Consider the following 27,200-nt stretch of genomic DNA (forward strand, 5'->3'; position numbering starts at 1 on the left):
CAGGACACAGGGGATGCAGAGCAAAGGCAGATGCAACTGCATGCAGCTGCAAGCTTATTAACCCTTATATAGGCATGAATATGCATTACCTCACTTTCCCTTTTGGCAAGATATAATAAGATCGTTATTCCCATGATACCAGGAACGACTGAGGCAAGACTAGGCAAAGAAGTGAGACTAAGCAAAGGCTTCTCCTTAAAATATCTGTATAGCAAATCACCCCTCTTCCTAGTATCACAATATACTTGTCATAACCCAGAGAGCATGAGAGCCGCTTCCACAAAAAACGGACACAGTACAGCATAGAGTAAGGTAAAGTGAGAAAAACATTTCCTTCTCAAGGGCAGCATTGCAGCCCCTGCTTGCATCTCTCAGCCGTCTTTCCTTGATCCTGTCTGGGAAGTGTCTCTCAGTGACTCCTCAATTTCACTCTTTGTCCTTTTGTTTTAAAAGTAACACTTTCTATAACATAGCTAAATGTCCTTGAAGGGGTTTAATCATGCAAAAAGAAAGCAATATAATATATAATGTATGCAACCTTTAATGAGTGTATCTATTTTCTTAGGGGTATTTTTCAGATACCTTCCCAGATCTGGATTTAAATTTGGTAATTGTTATCTGGAATATATATTGGTTATATATTCCAGTTTTCTGGCGTAAAGTCCTCGGGAGTAAGAACTAATGATTTTGGAATTTGCTCGGTGTCTATTGTTATGTCCCTCATTTCATTTCTGATTTTTAAGTCATGTATTGTCTCTCTTGTGCATTGTTAGTTTGAGGAAGGGGTTGTCTCTCTTGTGGATCTTCTCAAAAAAAAAAGAGGAAGAAAAGAAAAAGACAGCTCTTGCTTTCCTTGACTTTGTATTTTTCTCTTTGTTTCTAAAGGCTTGATTTCAACCCTGAGTTTATTGCCCTTCATCAGATCCTACCAGACTGTCTATGGGATGAGGCTTTGCCTCCTCTTGGTAACAGCAGCATGGAATAAATGAAGCTTCTGCTGATCTCTGTTGTGGTGTTGCACATCACAATCTCACCGAAAACCATGCATAGCCTGGTTTTAGGCTCTATTAAAGCAGCCCACTAATTCAGTGTTCCCTGCAAGGTGCCATGGAACAGTAGTAACGTAATTATGCATGCACATCGACAGGTTTCTCCACGGTCTTCTGGGTCATCTGATAATAATTTATAGTGAGTTCATGGATGAACACACACACAAACATACACACACACTTTAATGACATGGTGCATATTCTTTGCACACCAAAAATAAAGTGAGCGTTACTGAAAATGCACCAATAATGGAATCGATGGAGGGAGCTGTGGGGAAGCTGGGGCTTAGAGTTACTTAAAAGACCAGATGCAGATTCGCAGATTCTCCTTCTATTGGAGGAGAAACTTGATAGACAATGTGGTTCTTTATTTTCTTTCTCTAGAGCACACAGGACTAGGGTGGCAGCTAGGGCTTTGAGTGTATTTGGCAAGTACTGTAGCACTGAATTAAATCCTAGGGCTGGAACCCTGTTAATCATCTACAACAATTACAGGGCAGGCTAGATGACGACACTCAGCTGACAATGTGGACATCTCAAGACAGTCACTGGACAATGGCTGACACACTTGTCTGAAGACTGGAAATGTTTCTCGATCTTGGAGAGGAAAGAAGGACCCTCCAACTACACTGTCCGCTAAGGAAGTTTATTCAGGTGAGGGATGACAGGGACTGTTTTGTCTCATGTCACACATGACAGTAGAAAATATCCTAGGTATTGGATGCCGCTGTTAGTATTAACAGAACAAAGCACATAGTGTTGGGAAGATTAATAAATTATGAGTAGGATTAGAAAACCCCAAGCCTCTTCCAGGTTCTAGGAGAGCAAAAAAAAAAAAAAAATACCACGAAATACGGCATTAATGTGATAGTTTGGTTAAATCTAGTTACTAGTTTCTATTGTGGTACCTATTGTCAGTGCCTGCGCCGACAGTGTGTGAATATCGGGTGTAGGTTTGTGGGGTTGAAAGAAAAAACGTACACGGGTCACCCCTTTTTAGCGAGTGCCACCAAGGCTTTACTGAGATCTCCTTATATACCAGAGGCAAAAGCAGTGGAAAAACAACAAGGTAGGTGAAAATCCCCAACCAGGAAATTAGGACAAGTCTGTGAGGTGAAAGTTCCAGCCCAATCAGGGGCATAAACAGCTTCTTAAAAACAAGAAGCAGGAAAGCTCAGTGGGGAGGAAGGGTTCCATGGAAAATCCCAGCCCCAAATCAGGGGCTAAGAGCAGCTGTCAAAGGTGTAAACAATTTCTTGCTATAGCAGGCTGAAAGGCTCAGGGTGGGGGGAGGGAAACACCAAGGTAGAGCCCAACAGGAGCCTTCACTGGTGGCTCTAATGTTTCACTTTCCTCTGCCAACTGGCCTCCACACTGTTTCTAGGACCATAATGATTTCAAGTCTTCCTCCTAAGGAATTTTGTGGCAACCATTGAATGCTAAGCACAAGGCTTCATGGGTGTTCCCCTAACACACACCCATGTTGCAATCTTCCATGCAGGCTATTTCTTGATGTGATTTCAAGCACCTGTACATAATAAGACAGGAGAACATTTTGACTGCATATTCAAACTCGTATTATTTCTCAGGAATTTTTAATGGCTAATATTGGTGAAGAAGGATAATTTGAGTTAGGATGAGACATTTTTTGGGCAGGATTTGGAAGGAAACATTCATTTAGATGCATAGGAATTACTAAGGTTTTTATAATCAACCCTTGAGGAAAATTTGGCTTCGGAAGCAGGAGGTGCTCAGTGGCTCTGCCCCGGGAAAGTCTCCTGGTAAGGCCACCTCAGCTTATGCTCAGTACAGGGAGAACATTAGCAGAGAGGCAAAGTCTGCTCCCCACGACATCAGCTGTCACTTCTTGGACATTCTATTGTCTCCTAGAGAGTTCTTGGCGTCCTGTGCTATGTCACCAATGTTGTAGTGACAACCAGTGCCCTAGATTGTCTCAGTCCGAGTCTGGCAGATACATCCTAAGACATGTTTTGCAGTCTTAGAAGTGTTTTGGGAGGGGGGATGTCGATTGTGGAGAGACTAGGGTGAAGGAGTCTGACCTTTCATCTCAAAGAAATGATGGACATAGAAAGTGGTTCTGGGGAATGTGGAGTAAGTTCTGGGCAGTGTCTTTTGAGCATCTGTGGAGGCGGGGGGAGGGATGGTTGGGGTCCTGCAAGCTTAAGCTGCCTTTCTAGCAATTGGCCATAACAACTGGAGCATCTGCAAAGGAATTGAATTTCCATGAATATCACAATTCCTGAAAGTCATGGATTTCAGAACATTAATTTTCCCATCCCCAAAGAAAGGATATGGTAAGGCCAATGCTACTATTCTGTGAACTTCTGGCCTTTACTTTTAAAGTGGATTGGTGGCTTGTTTTTTGTTTGTTTATTTATTTATTTAGTTGGTAATATTATTTATTGCCAAAGTCAAACATCTGGGTTACATCCTGGGACCCACATGACAGAAGGAGAGAAATGGCTCCTGAAAGTTGTTTGGTCATGTGCTGCACACACACACACACACACACACACACACACACACACACTCACACACACACACTCACACACACACAGACACTCACACTCATACACACACAAACTTTTACGCAATAGTAATTTTTCTTAGAGTCTGATATAATTGGTTCTAATACAAAGACAGCCTGAGTGTAGTTACTATATAATTAAATAGTACTCATGCTCTCAGGCAAAGAGTTTAAAGTTTATAGGTACCTAATAAACTCGCATTGGGACATATAAAGAACATTTAAATGTTCAGCAGAAATACAAAGAACAACTAATTTAATTTGTTAAAAGTGAAAGCTTATACAATTCTGAAGGTTTTTATGCTGGTTTTATTATACATGTAATTATGAAAAGAAAACATACATACTTGATCAATGAAATGAGGAAGATTGATTTAATGAACAGAAAAATGGATGGTACTTCAAAATTTCCATGATTACATATTAACTATTTAATTCCCTCCACAATAGCAAGAAACGGACATTATTATTTATGCGACATTACAGATACATAAACCGAGAAAATATTGTTTGGCCTGATTTTCTGAGTTTTTTAAAGGTTTAGTTAATTGACAGAGCTGTGCTTTAAAATTAGGGTCCATATTCTTCTGTTTTAAATGTGTGACACTTTTCTCTTTTTTTCTCCATCTTTATTAAATGGGTATTTCTTATTTACATTTCAATTGTTATTACCTTTCTGGGTTTCCAGGCAAACATCCCCCTAACCCCCCCTCCCCTTCTCTATTGGTGTTCCCTCCCCATCCTCCTCCCATTACCGTCCTCCCCCCAACAATCCCTTTCACTGGGGGTTCACTCTTGGCAAGACCAAGGGCTTCCCTTTTATTTCTAGTGGGTGCTGCTCTCCCTGCTCCGTGGGAAGTGGATGGGGGGAAGGCCCGGGCCTGAGGTGAGTTGGAACTGGGGTAGAAAGGCATAGGTCCTCCTAGGTGAGAATGCCAAACCACCACTGCTGCTGCAGCCACCATGGAGAAGCCCTTGTTCCTGCTGCAGGGAGGAGAGTCTGGTGGCCACAAGATGGCTGAAGCGGAGCTGAGAGTGGACAGTTTCATCACCCGCCTGCTGGAGGTATGAGGATATCGTCCGGGAAAAATTGTGCAGATGACTGGAGCAGAAGTCCAAGGGCTGTGTATCACGTCTCGTGAAATATTTCTTAGCCAGCCAACAGCTGTGAACACAGGTTTCTTTTGGAGAGCAGGCCTGTGCAGGCCCAGAACCTAGGTGGGACAGTTCAAGCTACCCTTTTTCCATGGCCAATCTCAGATCATATTCAGAAAGTATTTCTTGGGCTAAAGAGATGGCTTAGTGGTTAAGAGCACTGACAGCTCTTCCAGAGGTCCTGAGTTCAAATCCCAGCAACCACATGGTGGCTCACAACCATCTGTAATGAGATCTGATGCCCTCTTCTGGTGTGTCTGAAGACAGTCACGGTGTACTTGTATATAATAAATGAATAAATAAATCTTTAAAAAAAAAAGAGTATTTCTTCCAGGTTTTGGATTTCCAATTTATGGAATTGAACTAACTTAGTGATGGTGGAAGTGACACAGAGAGTTAAAGTACAGAAGGAATAATCCAGAATGTCCACCAACAGTTGCTGTCACACCAGGGCTTTTAAAAGCTCAGTTGCTAGAGAAGCAATGTAGTCTTTGGTTATTCTCAAGCTTAGGTCTTCTAGTCATTATAAGCTGACCATGACACAAAAAGAGTCATCTATATCAAAATAGAGAATAGTAACTAGATTCACACCACACTATCACATTACTACTGTATTTGAGGTTCTCATTTAATATCTAAGAACCCGGAAGAGGCCTGGGTCTTGCTACACATACTTATAATTTATGTCCCCACTGTCAGCTGAGATTCTTCATGCAGCCTGGGGTCAAGGAGGTCATCCCACAAAGCACAAAACACCCATCTCAGATAAACATGTATGGTTTATTGAATCCAAAACATCCAAGAATTTCAGGACACAATTAAATGTTGAAACCTAAGGATAATAGATAGAGAAGAGAATTAAGATTTCTAGTTCATAGATCCAGTAAACATCTTCAACAAATCATAGCAGCAAACTTCCATAAGGTAAAGAAAGAAAAGGCCATAAAGGTACAACAAGCCTACAGAACATCAAACTAATTGTACCAGAAAAATTCCTCCATTCACATAATAATTAAAACGCTAAAAGCACAGATCAAGAAAGAACATTAAAAGGGGTAAGGTATAAATATCTAGTAACAAATAAATTCAGACGTATCTGAATTACACCAGACTTCTCAACAGAGATTCTAAAAGTCAGAAAATCTTGGGCAGATGTAATGCAGACACAGGCCCCTATATCCAGCATAACCCTCCATCACCATAAAAGGAAGAACCAGGATATTTCATGAGAAAACCAAATTTAAACAATTCTTTTCTGTAAGAAAGCACAACAGAGGCTAATAGGAGGAAAACTCCAAGACAATGAACTAAACTATAACCAAGAAAAACCAAGACATTAATCTTCTCTCAATAATTTATAAAAAGATAAGCACACAAACATAATTTCACCTATAACCAGAAAAAGAAGAGAAAGCAGCAATCGTTGGATTTAATATCTGACCAGATCTTCTTTCCCTAATCCCTAAGCTCCCAGGGGCCAAACTGCCAGCCAAAGTGTATGCAAGGATGCTCCATGGTTCAAGGTGAGGCCTATTGCCCCACCAAATGCAGATCCTAGAGGTGTGAGGTGGGGATGGATATGTGTGGGTGCAGGAGCACTGTCACATAGGCAAAGCTGAGCAGAAATGGGATGTAAGGTTTGATGAGGGGAGTGTGGAAAGCAGGACAACAGTTGAAACGTAAATAAATAAAATAACCGATTAATAAAAAATAGCGAAAAATAAAATTTCAAGTAAAAAGGTAAATGAAAATTAAACCAAACCAACCAAACAAACAAACAAAAACCCCTGTAGTGTATTGGCCTAATGCTGCTTGTATTTTAATGCTAATTTGTTGAACTCAACACTGGTTAACCCTGAAAAACTGACCCTGCTCCCAGTTAACTGTGATTATAAAGAAGCCAACAGCCAACAGCTGCACAGCAGAGAGATGGGGGAGGGGAGCTTTGAGGGCTTTGCTAGAGAGGATCATGAGGAGGGAAGAAGGAGGAAGAAGCTGCCAGAGAATAAAGGAAGAACATGTGTGATGGAGAGGAGAGAGGAAGAGGACAGCAGCCATGGTTAACGGAGAGGAGCGCCTGGTCCTGAGGGCTGTCCAAGGGGAACAAAGAGCAGCCAAGATGCTACACAGTCAGTAAGAGCAGCTCTCAGGCGAGCAGAGATCAGCAGAGACCCCAGACCAACAAGCTACGCAAGCATAACTCCATCCAAACTCCCTCTCAATATCCCGTGTCCTCCGTGGGCCTGGCCTCAGCGTGTGTCCTATGTCAGCACATGTGTCTGTCTCAGCTGACATCACTCTGTCCATCAGCACGAGTCCAAGGAAACAGTGAGAAACTACACAGCCCACCAGAAGGGTTTTTGCTGTGGTTCTATGAAGTCCCAACAAATGCAGCTCAACTACAGAATGCAAGGCAGACCAATGCATGTGTGTTCTTAGTGCAGAACCCTTCATCACGTGTCCTTTCACATGTGTGCTTTAGCAGAACATCCTTTTACCTGTGTCTGCCTCAGTGAAACGTTCCTTCACACATCTGCCTTAGCCTTTCACCTGTGTCCACTTCAGGGAACCACTCCTTCAGGTGTAGAATTTCTCTAGATTAGCAAACCGCATACAGAACATTCAGAACAAAACAAGGTGTGTGGTCAGCATGTCCTTGAGCCAAGTCCCTTCTCCTCGTCAGTGACAGCAGGCGTGTTACAGCAACAATATGAAATGGCTGGCAGGCATGGAACAAAATGGCAAAGGTATTCTGGGGGATGTCACACCGTACCAGCCAGCAGCTCAACTGAATTTTTAAGTTTTGATGGTACAAGTGAATATACTTGACCTTCAAACGCTGAGAGAGCCCATCATAATATGAACTATATAATCTGGGCCAAGACCGCCTCTAGGGCAAAGGCCCTCAGCCTGGGGGTCGTGACCCACACGGGGTCTCCTATCAGATAGTTAACACTACAATAAAGATTCATTACAGTAGCAAATTTACAGTTGTGAAGTAGCGACAAAATAATTTGTAGTTGGGGGTCACCACAGCTTGAGGAACTGTTCTAAAGGGTTGAGGCCATAGGAAGGTTGAGAAACACTGCTCTAGGAAATTATGTTTTCTTTCTCTTTCATATTTTTCAGACAGAATCTCAAACTGTAGCTGAGATTGGCTTGCCTTGGAACACGTGTGTAGTTCCTGCTGGCATCAGACTTATGGCAATTCTCCTGCTTCAGCCTCCTACTCAGGAGCCTACCAGGGTGAGATCACAACCACGTAATGGGATTGCTGTTCTTGGTTGTCAACTTGAGTGTACCTGGAATTAACTAATGCCAAATGGCTTGACGCCCTGTGAGGGGGATCTCTCTCTCTCTCTCTCTCTCTCTCTCTCTCTCTCTCTCTCTCTCTCTCTCCCCCCCCCCTCTCTCTCTCCTTCCTTCTTTCTGTTTTCCTCTCTTCAACCCCCTCCTCTTGGTCCTCCTCCTCTTCTTTGGTTTTTTTGAGACAGGGTTTCCCTGTGTAGCTCTGGCTGTCCTAGAATTCATATTGTAGACCAGGCTGGCCTTGAACTCAGAGATCCACCTGCCTCTACCTCCTGGATGCTGAGGCTAAAGGCATTAGCACCATTGGATTTTTTTTTCTTAATTAAATTTTCTGAAGCAAGAAGACCTACTTGTAATCCAAATCTTGGAGATCAGAAGATAAATCTTTAATTCAGATCTTTTGAGATGGAAAGGCCCACCTCTAATCTGGACCACACCTTCTTTTTTCTTTTTATTTTTTTTTCATCTTTATTAACTTGAGTATTTCTTATTTACATTTCGATTGTTATTCCCCTTCCCGATTTCCAGGCCAACATCCCTCAACCCTTTCCCCTCCCCTTCTATTTGGGTGATCCCCTCCTCATCCTTCCCCGATAAGCGCCCTCCCCCCAACAATCATGATCACTGGGGGTTCAGTCTTGGCAGGACCAAGGGTTTCCCTTTCCGCTGGTGTTCTTACTAGGCTATTCATTGCTACGTATGCAGTTGGAGTCCAGGGTCAGTCCATGTATAGTCTTTGGGTAGTGGCTTAGTCCCTGGAAGCTCTGGTTGGTTGGAATTCTTGTTCATATGGGGTCTCAACCCCCTTCAAGCTCTTCCAGTCCTTTCTCTGATTACATCAACGGGGGCCCAGTTCTCAGTTCAGTGGTTTAATGATGGCATTCGGCTACGTATTTGCTGTATTCTGGCTGTGTCTCTCAGGAGAGATCTACATCCAGTTCCTGTCGGCTTGCACTTCTTTGCTTCATCCATCTTACCTAATATCTGTATAGGTATGGGCCACATGTGGGGCAGGCTCTGAATGGATGTTCCTTCTGCCTCTGTTCTAAACTTTGCCTCCCTATTCCCTGCCAAGGGTATTCTTGTTCCCCTTTTAAAGAAGGAGTGAAGCATCTGCATTTTGGTCATCCTTCTTGATTTTCATGTGTTCTGTGCATCTAGGGTAATTCGAGCATTTGGGCTAATATCCACTTATCAATGAGTGCATACCATGTGTGTTTTCCTGTGATTGGGTTACCTCACACAGGATGATATTTTCTAGTTCCATCCATTTCCCTATGAATTTCATAAAGTCATTGTTTTTGATAGCTGATTAATATACATTGTGTAGACGTACCACATTTTCTGTATCCATTCCTTTCTTTAAGGGCATCTGGGTTCTTTCCAGCTTCTGGCTATTATAAATAAGGCTGCTATGAACATAGTGGAGCATGTGTCTTTGTTATATGTTGGGGCATCTTTTGGGTATATGCCCAAGAGAGGTATAGCTGGATCCTCAGGTAGTTCAATGTCCAATTTTCTGAGGAATCTCCAGACTGATTTCCAGAATGGTTGTACCAGTCTGCAATCCCACCAACAATGGAGGAGTGTTCCTCTTTCTCTACATCCTCTCCAGCATTTGCTGTCACCTGAGTTTTTGATCTTAGCCATTCTGACTGGTGTGAGGTGAAATCTAAGGGTTGTTTTGATTTGCATTTCCCTTGTGACTAAAGATGTTGAGCATTTCTTTTGGTGTTTCTCAGCCATTCGGCATTCCTCAGCTGTGAATTCTTTGTTTAGCTCTGAGCTCCATTTTTTAAATAGGGTTATTTGTCTCCCTGCGGTCTAACTTCTTGAGTTCGGTGTATATTTTGGATATAAGCCCTCTATCTGTTGTAGGATTGATAAAGATCTTTACCCAATCCGTTGGTTGTTGTTTAGACCACACCTTCTGCTGGCAGCTCATATCAAGGACATGGAAGAAGGAAGTTTGCTTTATTAATTTGCCTACTTCTTCAGGATTCCTGCATGTACTGAAGAGCAGCTGAAATATCCAGCCTTATGGACAAAACCGTTGGGGTCCAGGAGTTGCCCCATAAACCACACAAACTCTGACCTCACTTAGAGAGGGATGGTTTTTTGAATGCCCACCCTAAGACTGATCATCAGAGACGTAGCTGAGAATTTGTCAGGCTAGGACCCTGGACATTTTTCTATGTCAGTTTATAAAGCCTAAAACTGTGAGCTCATAGGCAGGTGCTGGAAGGGCTGTCTGTTTGTCAGCCCTGACTCAAGCCATTTTAGACAACAAAGGTTCATACTGACTTTTTATCTGTTTAAAGATTTATTTATTTATATATAAGTACACTGTAGCTGTCTGCAGACACACCAGAAGAGGGCATCAGGTCTCATTACAGATGGTTGTGAGCCACCACGTGGTTGCTGGGATTTGAACTCAGGACCTCTGGAAGAGCAGTCAGTGCTCTTAACCATGGAGCCATCTCTGCAGCCCTCATATTGACCTTTAATTTTTTGGTCCTACATGAAGCTTATAATTATGAAATTTAAGATTAAGAAACCTGACAACATAAAGTATTTCCTTCCAGTATTTCGGGAATGGGTGGGTGGGGGAGCACCCTCGAGGAGGCTGGGGAAGGGGGTGGAATGCAGGGTTATTGTAGGGGAAACTGGAAAGGGGTTAACATTTGAAATCCAAATAAACAAAATAACCGATAAAAAAAAAACATACACAAGTTATGTGATCATTCCTGACCCTGCTGTGTTAAATTATTTTCAGACAACAATGATATGTGACATATTACAGCAAGAATATGAAGTATCTAGCCGGCATGGAACAAAATGGCTACAGCTATGCTAGGGGGATTGGCTTCAACAGGGGTAACTACTGCGTTTTAGACCTTCCATTCCTTGTTGAATTAGCTGTACCACAGCCTATAAGCCATTCTAATAAATTTTCTTTCTCTATATACAGAATCATTCTAGGAGGGATGATTGGTTATGCATTGTTAAATGCAATGCTGATCACGAAACCCCATCACTTCCACAGCAATATGCAAGTGTATGTAAGTTACTGAACAATTGAACAGAAATTAAAATTTACTGCATTTATTGCGTGTGTCAGCAGGCATAGGGAACACCTGGCTGCTTACATCTCTTGGTCTCTATAGAGTAGAGGGAGAACTGAAACCCACTGAGGAGGTCTCTTAAGCGAAGACCAAACTCCTTGCAGTGACACTGGATTCCAGGCTTGTTGTCCTCTTTAGGCCTCACTGTGGTCTATGTACACTCTATGCATTCTCCGCATGCAGGTTCACATGGACTGAATTCAGAAAGGTGGGGTTGGCAGAAAGATGCATGGTTAAATAGCCCACCAGGTTCACATTGTGTCAATGTGATTTAATCTAAGGACAAAGAAGTGGAGTTTCTCTGATGGCTTTCTTCTAAACCCTTGAAAGGATCACTGGGGTTTGACCTCAGTACTTCATACTTCTTGCTGGGTCAGCAAAACTCAAGGAAGCTTGAGATTGCCATAGGCACAGTATTATGCTGGATATACTGAGTAGATGATACTAAGATGTTCAGATGGTCATACCCATTTGCATGAGTTCTTAATGTGCACCTAAGGAAAGAGAGATCAAGGTCTTCAGAATAGGAAGATCATTTCCAGTTCTTTTCTACAATTCCAGTCTGAAAGACTGGTAGGGAGAGAATGGTAGATAATCAAGAATTCATAGATGATGCTTTGAAGGAAGTGTGGGTTTCTGTGCTGGTTTAGACAGGGTCTCAAGTATCCCATGTTGCCCTCTTCCTAGCTGGCCAGGTTCACTTTGAGCTCAGATAAACCTGCTTCTACTTTCCAGTAGACAGTCTTACAAGAGGGGCCTCCAGGGACTGTGAGGACAGCATTAGCCTTTGACAGTTGAGGTGTGTAACCCACAACTATAGTTTTAGCCACGTTTTCCCATGTCTACCAGCTATTTCAGATTGTTGCTGTCTATCGCTGACAATCACGGACACAGAAAAATAACCTGATAGAGAGCAAGGACATGGTGATCACATCCTTTCCTGTTCTGTATGTTCTGGATGAGGCTTGTTAAAATTCCAATATTGCAGAAAGCTTTATATAGGACCCATCACATTAAGCATCACTGTGCACTGTTCTATCTAAAATGGCCTAATCAGAACTGACCACCAGATCACACTTCCTGCAATCCTCATATGAGAAGCTTGAGCTTTTTGTTTTGACTTTTTCTTTCTTTCTTATTTTTTGCTGTATAAGTTGAGAGGAAGATATTTGGGGCCATGGATCTGCCCCCAAAATCTGGGGTATGGATCTGATCAATCAGTGTTAGTGTGTGCACTCAATACAGTATCCATTTTTTACTGTGACAGATGCTTTTGTGTTTGTGGGGAAGCCCATGACCCAGAGCACAAGTGCTGGGTCCTTGCTCTATCCACGTAGTGATATGTATAGCCTCGTCCTACACCTTTATCTGCACCCCCTATATCTCTTGACTATTTTATTTTTCTGATAGAAGCTCAGCTTCTGATAGAAGGCCTGTCAGCAGTGCTCCTTTGGCGACATTGGCGCAGAGATGAGAACCCCACAAGCAGCATGAGGTTCCCTTCATTGGTGGGTCCAATATTGCACTTTCCTCTGCCAACTGGTCTCCACACTGTTCCTAGCACCGTAAAGACTTCAACTCTTTCAACTAAGGAATTTTCTGGCAATTGTCAATTGCTAAGCACATGACTTCATGAGTGTTCCCCTAACACACGCCCATGTTGTAACCTACCATGCAGACTATTTCTTGATGTGATATAAAGCACCCGTACATAATGAGACAAGAGAACTTTTGACTGCATATTCAAACTGGTGTGAAATCTCAGGAAGGTTTAATGGCTAACATTGGTGAATGAAGACAATTTGAGTTAGGATGAGACATTTTGGGGCAAGATATGGAAGGAACCATTCATTTAGATGCATAAGAATTACTAAGGTTTTATAATCAAGCCTTGAGGAAAATTTGGCTTTGGAAGCAGGAGATGCTCAGTGGCTCTGCCCCAGGAAAGTCTCCTGGAAAGGGCACCTCTGCTTATGCTCAGTACAGGGAGAACATTAGCAGGGAGGCAAAGTCTGCTCTCCATGACATCTGCTGTCCCTTCTTGGACATTCTATTGTCTCCTAGAGAGTTCTGGCATCCTCTGTGATGTCACCAGTGTTGTAGTGACAACCAGTGCCCTAGTTTCTCTCAGTCTGAGTCTGGCGGTTACAAGCTAAGACATGTTTTCCCGTCTTCGCAAGCATTTTGGGAAGGGGAACGTCGATTCTGGAGAGACTAAAGTGAAGGAGTCTAGCCTTTCGTCTCAAAGTAATGATGGACAAAGACAGCACTTCTGGGGAATGTTGAGTAAGTTCTGGGTAGTGTATTTTGAGCTTCCTGCCAGGGGGGCTGCAGGCTTAAGCTGACCTTTCTAGCAATGGGCCACAACAACTGGAGCATCTGAAAAGAAATTGAATTTCCATGAATATCACAATTCCTGAAAGTCAGGATTTCAGAACTTTAGTTTCCCCATCCCCACTGGGAGGATATGGTAAGGCCAATGCTATTATTCTGTGAACTTCTGGTCCTTACTTTTACAGTGCATTTGTTATGTTACATTGTATAATAACACCATCAGGAGTCATGGAGGGTCCACCTTTTCTGAGTTTAGACAGGGCAGCAATGTACTTCACTATCATTGCTTCTTTAAATACAGTGGATATCTGACAGTAGGAACAGGGGGAGAATTGTGCTCCAGGCAATAACCTTATGTTCTTCGACCTCCTCTGATTTCTTCTAACTGGCAGGGTCATCGTTAGCTTTATATATTAGAGGTTGTGTGTTACAAACATGTTTCTAAAATACCAAAAGTATTTGGAACATGTGGACCAAGATTCATCCTGTAACCTATTGGAACTTCTCGGGCATTTGGTATTTCAAATAGGGAAACTGATAAGTCTGTTGAACATGTCCTCCATGGAAATGTGTTTTTAATCCAAAGTTGTTGGCCTAGAGTATCAGGGTAGGACATCTGAGTGTCTCCAGTCACTCAAGTCTTGTGGATGGTGAATTTATCATCTGAGTTCTGAAACCACAGGGGTGAGGGTCCTGAAACCAAGCTGTACCCTGTTCAGCTGATGATAATCCTGGAGAAGCCATCTCCGTGGTCCATGTAAGCACCTGATGTCCGGAATAGGGAACACCTGGATGCTTACATCTCTTGGTCTCTATAGAGTAGTGGGAGAACTGAGATCCACTGAGGAGGCCTCTTAAGCATAGACCAATCGCCTAGCAGTGACACTGGGTTCCAGGCTTGTTCTCCTGTTTAGGCCTAACTGTGGTCTATGTACACTCTATGCATTCTCCCCATGCAGGTTCACTTGTGTTCTTCTACCTACAGACGCTGGGAGAGAAACATCATCCCCTGGCACTGAACTAAGCGAGAATCAGGCCAAGAAGGAAAAGGAGAAGCTGATTAAAGAGCTGCAGCTCATTACCGAGGAGAGAAATGACCTGAGAGATCGCCTGAGGTTTCTGACAGAGAGATCCATGAAGAACAGGTATGAATCGCTCCAAATGCTCTTGTTTCATTCCTGGGTCTGCAAGGTCACCTTCTTCTTATCCTATTAAGGTTTTGGGTTCTAGAAAGCTGTGCCTCCCTAACCACCCTGTGCTAAACCTCACCTCCCATATAGAGGAGATTCAGAACCTTGACCCTTCCTGAGGAGCAAGATGGAAAATGGACTCATCTGCTTAATTTATTGAAAAGCAGATCTTGTGGTCTGAATGAAGAATTCAGGGATAAAGTCAGGGAGAGTGAGTGTCTAGTGTGCATTTGCAAAGCCCTTGACAGATGGTGGCTTTGCAAGATTGTAATTGCAGTGAGTTTATGGTGAGTCTCTGTACTTGCTAGGCAGGGGACTGAGTGCTGGAAGATCCAGGCAGCAGCCCGAGGGGCCTGTTCCCAAACTGTTCATCTCAATGCTTGACTAGAAGGTCTCAGGCTCAGGCCTGTTTGTTATTGTCTGTGTGTCTTGCACTCTGAGACAGCAATGGTGCATGCATTTCTCCTGGTTCTCACAGTACTCTCTGTTTCCATATTTGTTTTTCTCTTTCTCTGATTCTGTTAACTTTTCTCTTTTTTTTGTGGGTGTGTCTCAGTCTGTGAGTCTGTGTGTGCATACATCCAAATGCATATGCACAACTTTTATATGTTTATATTTCCCTCCACACATGGAATATAGGGGTCTATGTCTTGGCCTGAGTATTTACCTGTAACACTTTCATGGTCATGTGAATGCTTTGTTCTGGGAGCCCCACTGTCAACAGTACAGTTCTTTGCCTATGTGGCCACGATTGTCTGTACATTTGTATTCCTTGTGCAGATTATAATTTTGTGTTGATATGTGGTCTCTTGTCAAAACAGGAGAAAAGAAATCACAGGTTTCTGGGTGTGTTGGGGTCGGGGAGCATGGAGAGGTGTGGCCTAGGCTCTTGATAGCTCAACTGGCTTGACTGCAGATTTCCTCTTGATTGAACAAAGGGAGCCAGGGAAGCCTCCATCTGGATGCCGAGATTCTGGTGTCCTGGACGCAGAAAAACACGTTTCTGAAGCTGAAGAATATCCAATATGTAGAATTCAGAAGGTGTCCTTCCAGGACTGGGGTAGTACAGGACCCACCCTGAGCTCATATATTCCTAAATGCTGATGTTCATTGTATTCTATCATTTGGGGCCAGGCCACACTTCAGGCCAAATCCATATTATGAAGACCTGGAGAGAATGGAGGAGGCGGTCATGTCAATTCTGCACAACTTAGAGACGGAGAACACTGAGATCCATGAGAACAGCCATAAGCTGAAGAAGGAGATTACCTTCTCTAGGTAAGTCCTGGTCAGAAAGCCTATCACCTGTGGAATGGCCATTTCTGACTTTCTTTGTTCTGGATTGGACGGTCTTCAGCTCTGGTTCTATCTCTTGTGCTGTTTACACATCAGTGTGCCAGGGTCATTAGGACTCAGTTTTCAGTTCCACAAAAGACTGTTACTCATCCCAGGATTGTCTAGGCATCTTCAGAAGGCTCTAGATAGAACAGCACTGATTGAAGTCAGCAGGTTATTAGGCTGACCTGGACCTATGGTGTCATACCAGGTTTTACAAAACTCAGTGTGTGGACCACATGGTTAGCATGACCTTCTCTTGGTTCTACTGACCTCCTTTGAGGGTGTTTGCCCACTACTAATTGATGTTGCCCCCATGCATTGGGCTTTCATGGATAGTTGTAGATCCATGTTCTTTTTGAGAGATGTGGACACTAATTGGTGCTCGGGCCAAACAAACAATTTATTCTTCCCGGAATTTACTCTTTGTGGTTTGTGCAGCAGCCTTATATGTATCGAAATGAATTCTGTTAAGTCTTCATGGGTATCTGGGTCCTGGTGGAGTTAGTGGCACTCGGGAGTGGGAATGGGAGAAAGGGGCAGCATGATCTTACTATGCAGACTGTATTTCCAGAAACCTGCTCAGCCAGCTCCTGATGGAGAACACATGTATGAAGAAGTTGGTCCCACTGAAGCAGGAGAGCAAGGAGGTACATCTTGATTGTGCACTGAACCAGAAAAATTTGGTTGACTTCAACAAGAAAGATAAAGACCAGCAACGTCCAGACCCAGCATCATCTGGTAGGGTTGAGCAGCTGTGTTAGCTTAAAAATATCTGATAAAGTTTGCCAATTTGATACATCTTTGCTCTCTCCTACCACCTTTCTAATTTACACTCACAACCAGCCAACCACCTCATGTAATGGAATTGTTCATTGCTCTGCCTATGCACAAGTATTCTGGGAAGCCAACCACTTTTCAGAAACTGAATTATTGTGCAAGCATATTTTGCTGCTCTTTTTGAAGCTGCAGTATAGAAATGGTGACAGATTAATAACATACCTCATTATTGCATATCCACGTGATAGATTGGATGCTCTGTAGAGTTTTGAACAAGTTCTTGGTTCTTTGACAAATGACACTCTGTGGTCATGTGACTTCTTGTGTGGGAAGCACCTTTTCGGGATAAGAACAAAGTGCAAATGTCAAATTAGAACTTGTCATTGGTTTTAACCTTGGTGACATATGGACATCTACTTTCTTCCTGCAACCCAATGAGGTTCCTTCCATTGCCCTGTTCTTGGTTTGCACTGGTATAAGTCTGGGTCCCATATTGGCAGCCCATATTACTTTGAGGCTCTCTGGAGATTTTGCCCTTCCCAAAGAGTAGCAACAATGATATCAGTTAAAAGGTCCATGTTGACTGTCCAATAGAACTGAGATGGTAGAAGGCAGCCTTCCGACAGCTGCCTTGCATTTCACCACCAAATAGTGTCTGAAAAACTGCCTTCCTCTCCCAGGTCTCAGAAAGTGCAAGAGAGCTGGAATTGGACACACAGCAGTAAGAGAGCTTCCTGAAGAATAAGTTGCTTTCTCAGGAGTCCCTGATGACAAACATCCTGAATGGTAACAAATTTTTTGGATGAGTATTCTTCCTCAGAGTTAATTTGTCATTGCTTAGAGACCCTAAATTTATATAACACTAAGCCAGCCAAACTGATTGAGGTCTTACTTTCTTCTCAGAAAAAAGCACCTGAGAGACAACTTGGGGGACCGCCTTTCATTATGTGTGCAAGAGGAGAAACAGCAATACATCTGTGCTTCCAAATGTTCGTTAAGATTGTGGTGTTTAGAAATATTTTTGTTATGATTTTAATTGAAATTTTCTTTTTGTTGTTTCATATTTATATGTTCTTGTTACTGTTTTTATCTTTTCAAATATTTTTAAATATTTTAATTTATTTGTTTTAATCCTGTTTTGTTGTAAAAATGAATTCCTTATGAATAAAAATTGAATTCTATCTCTTGACTCTTAAGACCATCATTCTTATTCAAGGGTTCTGTCCCCTCCTGTGGACTTAGAACTGACAGGTGGAGATGGATCTCTGCATGTTCCATGGATCCTGGGCTAATAAGTGAATTCAAAGTCACCAAGGGGTACCCAGTGTGACAGTGTCTTTTGTGTGGAAAATGTGGCTGTTTCTCGGACACACACTTTATGAAGTAATCACTGACATGCTTTACCCAATTGTTAGGGTCCATGTGGTTCTTCTGAGAGAGTAGCAGATGCTCTATCCTGTGAGTCATCACCACAGCTCCTGCAGGTGCTTTTGTCCTTCCACATCATGTACTGTATTAGGTGGACAGGATCACCTCCAATCAAATAGAGAGATCTCAGGAGATGTGTATTCACAGGAAATTTACTGAGCTGTGCATGCTCAATGTGTTAGCTTGCCAGCCATCCCTACAGGGCTCTGGTGTTCCCACTCCTCATTGTGGGTCAGGATCATCCTCCAGCACCACTTAGTGTCCATATTAGAGCAGATCTTTCACCTACTATCAATGATGACCATATGTATTCTGCACATCTGATAAAATACAGAATAGAAATTAGCTTCCTGTTGGCCAGATTGGCATAATGAGTTTTTTGATTGTTAGCATGAAAATTATTTTAATCTAAGCAGTTTAGGGAAGAACCTCAAGAGCATCCATAGTGAATGCAGCCTGCAGCTGTGAACACAGGTTTCTGTTGGAGAGCAGGCCTGTGCAAGCCCAGAACCTAGGTGGGACAGTTCAAGCTACCCTTTTTCCATGGCCAATCTGGGATCATATTGAGAATGTATTTTTTCCAGGTGACTGATTTCCAATTTATGGAATTGAACTAAATTACTGAGAGTGGAGGTGACTCAGAGAGTTAAAGTACAAAAGGACCAATCCAGAATGTCCACAAATGCTGGCTGTCACACCAGGGCTTTTAAAAGCTCAGCAGCTAGAGAAGCAATGTAGTATTTGGTTATTCTCATGCTTAGGTCTTCTTCTCATTATAAGCTGACCATGACACAAAAAGAGTCATCTGTGTCACAATAGAAGCTAGTTGTAACTAGATTCACCCCCACACTATCACATCACTACCGTATTTGAGGTTCTCAGTTACTATCTAAGACCCTGGAGGAGGCCTGGGTCTTGCTACACAAACTCATAATTTATGTCTTCATGACACTGTGTGCCTTGTTCTGTTGATGCTACCATTGGCATACAATACCTTGGATACTTTGTGCTGACATCTGTGACATGAGACAATAGTTCATGCCATGCCTAACCTGCATAAACTGTCCTTAGAGTACGGTGTAGTCAGAGGGGCCTTTTTTTTCTCTCTGAATTTTCAAAATATTTCCAGTCTTCAGACAAGTCTTCAGCCATTGTCCAGTGCCTGTCTTGAGATGTCCACATTGTCTCCTGGGAGTATTCATCCAGCCTGCTCTGTAATTTTGTAGAAGATTAATAGGGTTCCAGCCCTAGGATTTAATTCAGTGTGATTGTACTTTCCAAACATGGTCAAAGCCCTACATTCCACCATAGCCTGTGTGCTTTAGAGAAAGAAAATAACGAACCACATTGCACTTGAAATTTCTCCTCCAACAAAAGGAGAGCCTGCATAGGGCCTTTAAGTAACTCTAAGTCCCAGCTTCTGCATAACTCCCTCCATCGACTCCATTATTGGTGTATTTTCATTACTGCTCACTTTATTTTTGGTGTGCAAAGAATGTGTACCATGTCAGTAAAGTGTGTGTGTGTGTGTGAGTGTGAGAGAGAGAGAGAGAGAGAGAGAGAGAGAGTGAGAGAGAGAGAGAGAGAGAGAGAGAGAGAGAGAGAGTTTGTGTTTGTTTGTGTTTCTGTGCAGGTGTTTGTGTATGTTCATCCATGAACTCACTATCAATTTTCATAAAATGACTTAGAAGACTGTAATGAAAACTGTCGAGGTGCATGCAGACATGTGTTACTAGTGTCCCACGGCACCTGGCAGGTAACACTGAAATGGTGGTCTACTATAATACAGCCTAAAAACAGGCTGTGGATGGTTTACACAGAGATTGTGACGTCATCACCACGAGAGAGCAGCAAAAGCTTCATTTATCACATGCTGCTGTTACCAAGATGAGGCAAAGCCTTATCCTACAGAGAGTCTGGTATGATTTGATGGCAGGAAATAAACTTAGTACTAAAATCTATTACAAACGAAGAGGATAATACAAAGAGTCATAGGAAGCAAGAGCTGTTTTTTGAGGAGATCCATAAGAGAAACAACCCCTTTCTGAAACGAAGTACACACCACAGTGTCAATACCTAAATTATCAAATCAGAAATGAAAAGGGGGATGAAGCAATAGACATGTGAGTGAATTCAACAATCATTAGGGCTTCTTCAGAGTCCTTTACTACAGAAAAGTGAAAAATCTATTTGATATTGGTAATTTTTCTACACAGATAACAAATACCAAGTTAAATCCAAATGTGGGATTTAACTCATAAGATTATTCTCATAAGAAAATAGATAGTATTTAAACGATGCCACTACAAAAATTAAAAAATATATATGAGGGCCACTAGGCTTTAATGCAGCCTTTCTACCAGAAGTTTAATGACGACCTAATAACAATAGTGCTTCAATTATTCCTCTGATTTGAAAGAGAAGGAACATTGTCAAACCCCTTCTCTGAGTTTCTCTTTTTACCTAGAATTCCTGAGTCTGTTGCTTCTTCCATTGTCACCCCATCAATAGAGCTGCAGGGCGAGTCTGTCCCGCCCCAGAGGGTATCTGCCAGCTGACAGGGCTGGGTTTTGCTCTGCTTGCCCCTGCTCCTGCCCCCGCCTCACACCTGCACTCTACCTCGCCTCAGACCCATCCCCCCTCCCAGTCCCACCACCGCCCTCGACTCAGACCCGTCCCAACCCCCGCCCCCAGCCTGCCCTTGCCCCTACCCTGCCCCCGCCCCGACCCCCCCCCCCACCGTCCTCTCCTTCGCCCCCCCCCCCCCCCCCCCGGCCTCAGCCCTAGCCTTTGCTGCTTGCGTTGCTACCATTCCGTCTTCAACTCCCCTGTGGACCCCACCGCCACTGCTGCTACCTTCTCCCATTTCTTCAGCCCAAGACTTTTGAGATCCCGGCTTGCAGCGCTCTGCACTAGGAGGCTAACGGAGGTGAGGAGAGCCTAAGGGACAGACCCCAGGCCTGGCCCCAGAGACTTGTGTCTCCCCCCTCTCCCGAAGTGCTTTCCCGCAGTTCTCCATTCTGGGTTCAGTTTGTGGGGACCCCAGCAGGTGGCAGGCTTTGCTGATCCTCAGGTGTGAGTCTGGGACAGTGGTGGGACTTATGGTTGAGGGAAGTCTTTCAGGCAAATGCAGGCTTTTCTCAAACTCTTGGACCATCTGGTGCCCTCCCTGGGGTCACAGGACCTGTGGAAGTTGGGAAGCCACTTTTCGCTGTCCTGTGTGACTTTCCCTGCAGAGTGAGCTCTCCTGCAGGAGGTACTCTCACATGCTTCTTTAAAAGCACCTGCTCCTCAGATCCAGATCAGTTGTGAAAACAGGCTTCTCCCTGTCAGTGTGCCAGCTCCCCCTCCCAGCTCAGAGCTGCCACACCTAAGGAGCCTCCAGCCCCAGTACTGGTTGGGTCTCATGGAGGAGTTAGAGCAAAGTGCCCCTTCTGAGAAGTGACTCAGAACAGAAGGTTCCTACAACCCAATGAGGTCTCTTCCAGTTGCCCTGTTCTTGGTTTGCACTGGTATAATTCTGAGTCCCAGATTGGCAGCCCACATTGCTGTGAGGGTTGCAGGAGATTTTGCCCTGCCCACAGAACAGAAGGTTCAGAAGAAAGGCCAGTTTGGCACAATGAATTCTTTTGATAGATGGCAACAAAATTATCTTAATCTAAGCAGTTTAGGGAGGAACCTCAAGAGCATCCATAGTGAATGCAGCCTGCAGCTGTGAACACACGTTTCTTTTGGAGAGCAGGCCTGTGCAAGCCCAGGACCTAGGTGGGACAGTTCAAGCTGCCCTTTTTCCATGGCCAATCTGTGTTTGTATTGAGAAAGTATTTTTTTTCCAGTTGACTGATTTCCAACTTATGGAATGGAACTGACTTACTCAGAGTGGGGTTGACTTAGAGAGTTAAAGTACAGAAGGAATAATCCAGATGTCCACAAAAGCTTGCTGTCATACCAGGGCTTTTAAAAGCTCAGCAGCTAGAGAAGCAATGTAGTATTTGGTTATTCTCATGCTTAGGTCTAGTCATTCATTATAAGCTGACCATGACACAAAAAGAGTCATCTGTGTCACAATAGAAACTAGTTGTAACTAGACTTATACCACATTATCACATTATTACTATATTTGAGGTTCTCAGGTATGATCTTAGAAACTAGAAGAGGCCTGGTTCTTGCTACATATAGTCATATTCTATATCTTCACAGCACTGTGTGATTTGTTCTGTTAATGCTACCATTGGCATACAATACCTAGGATATTTTGTGCTGACATCTGTGACATGAGACAATAGTTCATGTCATCCCTTACCTGAATAAACTGTCCTTAGAGTACAGTGTAGTCGGAGGGGCCTTCTTTTCCTCTGAGATAGCAAAACATTTCCAGTCTTCATACAAGTCTGTCAGCCATTGTCCAGTGCCTGTCTTGAGATGTCCACATTGTCAGCTGAGAGTCTTCATCCAGCCTGCCCTGTAATTCTGTAGAACATTAATAGGGTTCCAGCCCTAGGAATTAATTCAGTGTTCTAGTACTTGCCAAATATGCTCAAAAACTAGTTTCCACCCTAGCTCTGTGTGCTATACAGAAAGAAAATAAAGAACCCCATTGCACTTGAAGATTAGCCTCCAACAGAAGGAGAGCCTGCACAGGGCCTTTAAATAACTCTAAGCCCCAGCTTCCCCACAACCCCGTCCATCGATTCCTTTATTGGTGTGTTTTCATTAATACTCACTTTCTTCTTTGTGTGGAAAGAATGTGCACCATGCCAGTAAAGTGTGTGTGTGCGTTTGTGTTTGTGCATGTTCATCCATGAACTCACTATAAATTTTCATAAAATCACTTAGAAGTCCCTAGTGAAAACTGTCGAGGTGCAGGCAGACTCATGTTACTACTGTCTCATGGCACCTTGCAGGGAGCACTGAAATCGTGGGCTACTTTAATACAGTCTAAAACGAGGCTGTGCATGGTTTTCAGTGAAATTGTGACGTCGTCCCCACTACAGAGAGCAGCAAAAGCTTCATGTATCACATGCTGCTGTTACCAAGGTGAGGCAAAGCCTCATCCCATAGAGAGTCTGGTAGGATTTGATGGCAGGAAATAAACTCAGAACTAAAATCAATCAATTACAAACAAAGAGAATGATACAAAGAGCCAAGCAAAGCAAGAGCTGGCTTTTTTTTTTTTTTTTTGAGAAGATCCACAAGACAGACAAACCACAGAGCCTATATCTAAAGTACCAAATCAGAAATGAAAAGGGGGATATAACAAAGGACACTGAGTGAATTCAACAATCATTAGGGCTTACTTCAGAGGCCTTTACTACAGAAAAGTGAAAAATCTATTTGATACTGGTGATTTTTCTAACAGATAACAAATACCAAGTTAAATACAGATCTGGGAAGGTAATGAATAATTCCCATAAGAAAATAGATACAGTCATTAAAGGCTGCCACTCCAAAAATTAAAAATAATAATAATCAGGGCCACATGGCTTTAATGCATCCTTTCTACCAGACTTTTAATGAAGACCCAATAACAATAGTGCTTCAATTATTCCACTGAATTGAAAGAGAAGGAACATTGCCAAACTCCTTCCCTGAGTTTCTACCTTTACCTAGAATTCCTGAGTCTGTTGCTTCTTCCATTGTCACCCCATCAATAGAACCATTTAAAATGGGATGTAATCGATGTCTGGAGCCTCATTCTTTCCCTTGACCTCCATGCGGTGTCCAGAAGGCATGCCTGTTCTCATGGACATGGACTCATCTCTTTTTGCTGCAGCAAGAAGAAAGCCAGCAGAGAGGGCAGGAGCTTACAAAGAATCAGTAGGATTTCTAGAAAAGAAGCCATCCAGATGTCCATTCTCAGAAAACCCCTGGCTTGCTCTCATGTGACTGGGTCCTCAGACACCAGCAGCCTTAGATGAGACCAAGGAAAGCTGTGCAGAGTCCTGGGTCCCCAGGTTCTTGACCTCCTGAGTGACAGCTGTAGACACGTCCTCCAGGGAATCCTTACAGCTGGTGACATCTGGACAAGGTGAACCAGATGCCAAAATGAGACATGGGAGAGAAATCCTAGGCTGTTTGGAAGGAATCAGTCTCTGCTATTGCTTCTGTCTCTGTGTGCCCTGCTGCTATGATGTTCATGAGGAGCTCTCATGCCAGTGGGTCTCCTCCTAATGTGTTTGTTGTTGCAGATGTCCTGGATGTTCTGGACCCCATCAGAACTCAGCCCGTGCTCAGTCACGGAGGTCAGCACCTTCCTGTCCATCAGGTCATGAGACCTGAGACAGTTGAGGTAACGGCAGTTGGCCTGGGTGAAGTGCTCACAGACTTGGACTCTCTTGCATGGCTGTGGCTTCAAGCACATCTGTTTGTGGCTGTCTCCTTTGTAGTAACTTTTGCAGGAGAAAAGCATCCCCCTGTACCAGGAAGAAGGCCGGCTCCTCTTGGTTAAGCCCAGAAAGCTCATGATTCTTCAGGACCTGGAAGCTCTGTTCCTAAAAACTTGGTGTGGATATTTGCAGAGGTTTCTCTGGGATTTTGCATAATGACTCTGTCCCAGAAGTTTGAGCTTGCAGAGGCTTGGGCAATCTGTAGCATGGTCCCTGGATGCACTTGAGATTGAAGCCACAGGCTTCAGTAGTAGCCGCCACCTACAGCGTGATCCCTGCCTGATCTCCAGTCTCCAATAGGAATAAGCAGTCTTGCCCAGCAGCTCATAGAGCTCTGCCTCTGGAGCCTGCTCCTACTCTGCAGTTCCTTTAAGGTCATGCATCCCCTGTGGGTCCACAGGATCTTGGTGATGAAACAGTCTGCCCCAGGATCCCCCATGGTGCACTATGGCTGCAGCTGCTCAGGCTTGTGAGCTGGACTCTGCTTCGTGGAGAAAGGAAACTGGAAAAGGGGATAACACATGAAATGGAAATGAAGAAAATAACCAGTAAAAATTAAAAGAATTAAAGTCATCATCTCAGGAGAATGAGTGGGAAGCCAGGTCCTTAAGCAGGCAGGTTCTCCACAACAATGCATGCTGGGTTCAAGACTGGACATGAGGTGCCCTGAGCTTGGGACTGCCAGGCTCCTACTGGGAAGAGAGCTTTCTTCTTCATTTCCGTAAGTCTCTCTAGTTTTCTTTTAAGGCTTTCATCTCATCATTGACTTTCCCAATGACCTTTTATGACAAGCCATTATGGTTAACAAGAATTAAGTAAGGGCTCATTGAGCTGTTGGTAGTTGGAGGTCTGGGGGAAGCCCTGGACAGAGAGATCTTGCCTGCCAGGGGTGGGATGTGCATGGTGGGAGGGACTAGTGGAGTGTCATTGGCCTCAGTATGCACAGGCTTGGGGCTGGTGCCTGGCTGCCTGGTGCGCCTCTGTGGCTACTTGGCCTGGGTCCCACCGCAGATGCCCATGGTGGTTGCTGGCCAGTTGTGCTTGCTCTCCCTGTCCTCGGGGCTTCTGGCGGGGCTGACCACAGCCTTGAACATGGACAACCATGGACAAAGTGGGCCGGAAATCGGAGGATCATGGGAGCATCTTCAACTTCCCCCTCCCCAAGCACTGGCAGTTGCAGCTGGAGGACAAGCCACTGTGAGTTTCCCCACATCCAGGCAGGTGTTCTGCACCACCAGGAGAGCAAGGGCAAGCACTGCTGCCACCAGTCCCACATGCGCAAGGCCTATTTGCTGACTGGCAGGGCTTCACTTTGCTCTGCCTGGCTCTGCTTTGCCTTGCTCTGCCCTGTGGGCTCTCACTTCTTTGGCCAAAGACTGTTGAGATCCCGGCTTGCCTCACCTTTCAATAGGCACCTCTGTGAAGTGAGGAGAACCAAAGGGACAGAAGGCTGGCCTGGCCCTGGAGACTTGTGTCTCCCCCTCCACCAAAGTGCTTTCCTCAGTTCTCCACTGTGGTTTTAGTTTGCAGGGATCCCAGCAGGTGGCAGGCTTTGCTGAGCCTCCCCTGTGAGAAGGGGACAGTGGTGGGACTTATGGTTGTGGGAAGTCTTTTAGGGAGATGCAGGCTTTCTCAAACTCTCCGACCATCCATCCAGTGCCCTCCCTGGTTCCCATTCCCTGTGTTTGTTGCGAAGTCACTTTTCGCTGTCCTGTGTGACTTTCTCTGCAGACTGGGCTCTCCTGCAGGAGATACTCTCACATGCTTCTTTAAAAGCCCCTGTTCCTCAGATCTAGATCAGCTGTGAAAACAGGCTTCTCCATGCCAGGGTGAGAGCTACCCCTCCCAGCTCAGAGCTGCAACACCATAGGATCCTCAGGCCCCAGTGCTGGGTGGGTCCCATGGAAGAGTTAGAGGAAAGCTTCCCTTCTGAGAAGTGACTTAACACAGAAGGTTCACAAGTGACAGTCAACCCCCAAGTATTTCTTCCAGGAGAAAGCACTCAGCTCTCCCCTTTAAACAGTTTAGGCTCCCACATGGCCCAGTTTTGTGATTGGGGAAGATTTTCTGGAGCTTAGTTGGCCAGTCAGAGTGGGGCTACATTCTTTTTTTTTTTTTTTTTCTTTATTAACTTGAGTATTTCTTATTTACATTTTGATTGTATGCTCTTTCCCGGTTTCCGGGCCAACATCCTCCTAACCCCTCCTCTTCTATATGGCTGTTCCCCTCCCCATCCTCCCTCCATTACCACCCTCCCCCTAACAATCACGTTCACTGGGGGTTCAGTCTTGGCAGGACCAAGGGCTTCCCCTTCCACTGGTGCTCTGACTAGGCTATTCATTGCTACGTATGCAGTTGGAGCCCAGGGTCAGTCTTTGGGTAGTGGCTTAGTCCCTGGAAGCTCTGGTTGGTTGGAATTGTTTTTCATATGCGGTCTTAACCCCCTTGAGCTCTTTCAGTCCTTTCTAAGATTCCTTCAACGGGGTTCCTATTCTCAGTTCAGTGGTTTGCTGCTGGCATTCGCCTCTGTATTTGCTGTATTCTGGCTGTGTCTCTCAGGA

The 27,200-nt window shown here is 44.0% G+C and overlaps 2 protein-coding genes, 1 long non-coding RNA gene and 1 pseudogene across 15 annotated transcripts in view; 2 read left to right on the forward strand and 2 right to left on the reverse strand.

Annotated features, from left to right (window-relative positions):
- The window catches only part of LOC134483212 (uncharacterized), a 37,371-nt gene extending 19,365 nt beyond the window's left edge, over positions 1-18,006 (forward strand). For 2 of the 8 annotated variants that reach the window (XM_087596256.1, XM_087596258.1), the window contains 6 exons: positions 1,545-1,703; positions 14,506-14,665; positions 15,845-15,988; positions 16,620-16,786; positions 17,506-17,611; positions 17,729-18,006. In XM_087596256.1, coding sequence (XP_087452382.1) covers positions 14,655-14,665; positions 15,845-15,988; positions 16,620-16,786; positions 17,506-17,570 — 387 coding nt within the window. In that variant the 5' untranslated portion in view covers positions 1,545-1,703; positions 14,506-14,654 and the 3' untranslated portion in view covers positions 17,571-17,611; positions 17,729-18,006. Of the gene's footprint in view, positions 1-1,544; positions 1,704-3,755; positions 4,663-10,837; positions 10,939-11,032; positions 11,124-12,596; positions 12,695-13,314; positions 13,473-14,505; positions 14,666-15,844; positions 15,989-16,619; positions 16,787-17,505; positions 17,612-17,728 lie in introns of those variants that run through there. The other 6 variants (XM_087596257.1, XM_087596259.1, XM_087596253.1 and 3 more) reach the window with 5 other exon arrangements.
- Positions 1-27,200, forward strand: part of LOC147999282 (uncharacterized) — an 82,520-nt gene that overhangs the window by 17,290 nt on the left and 38,030 nt on the right. The gene's annotated exons all lie outside the window — the stretch shown is intronic.
- Positions 1-27,200, reverse strand: part of LOC134483214 (disks large homolog 5-like) — a 45,222-nt gene that overhangs the window by 7,941 nt on the left and 10,081 nt on the right. For 2 of the 6 annotated variants that reach the window (XM_087596428.1, XM_087596429.1), the window contains one exon: positions 22,557-22,723. In XM_087596428.1, the coding sequence (XP_087452554.1) occupies positions 22,557-22,638 (82 nt within the window). In that variant the 5' untranslated portion in view covers positions 22,639-22,723. Of the gene's footprint in view, positions 1-17,047; positions 17,162-22,556; positions 22,751-27,200 lie in introns of all 6 variants that reach the window. The other 4 variants (XM_087596431.1, XM_087596432.1, XM_087596430.1 and 1 more) reach the window with 4 other exon arrangements.
- LOC134483292 (zinc finger CCCH-type antiviral protein 1-like) lies at positions 23,792-25,078 on the reverse strand (annotated as a pseudogene).

Source organism: Rattus norvegicus, chromosome 19 (assembly GCF_021556685.1).
Source record: "Rattus norvegicus strain SHRSP/BbbUtx chromosome 19, alternate assembly SHRSP_T2T, whole genome shotgun sequence".
Lineage (NCBI taxonomy): Eukaryota > Metazoa > Chordata > Mammalia > Rodentia > Muridae > Rattus > Rattus norvegicus.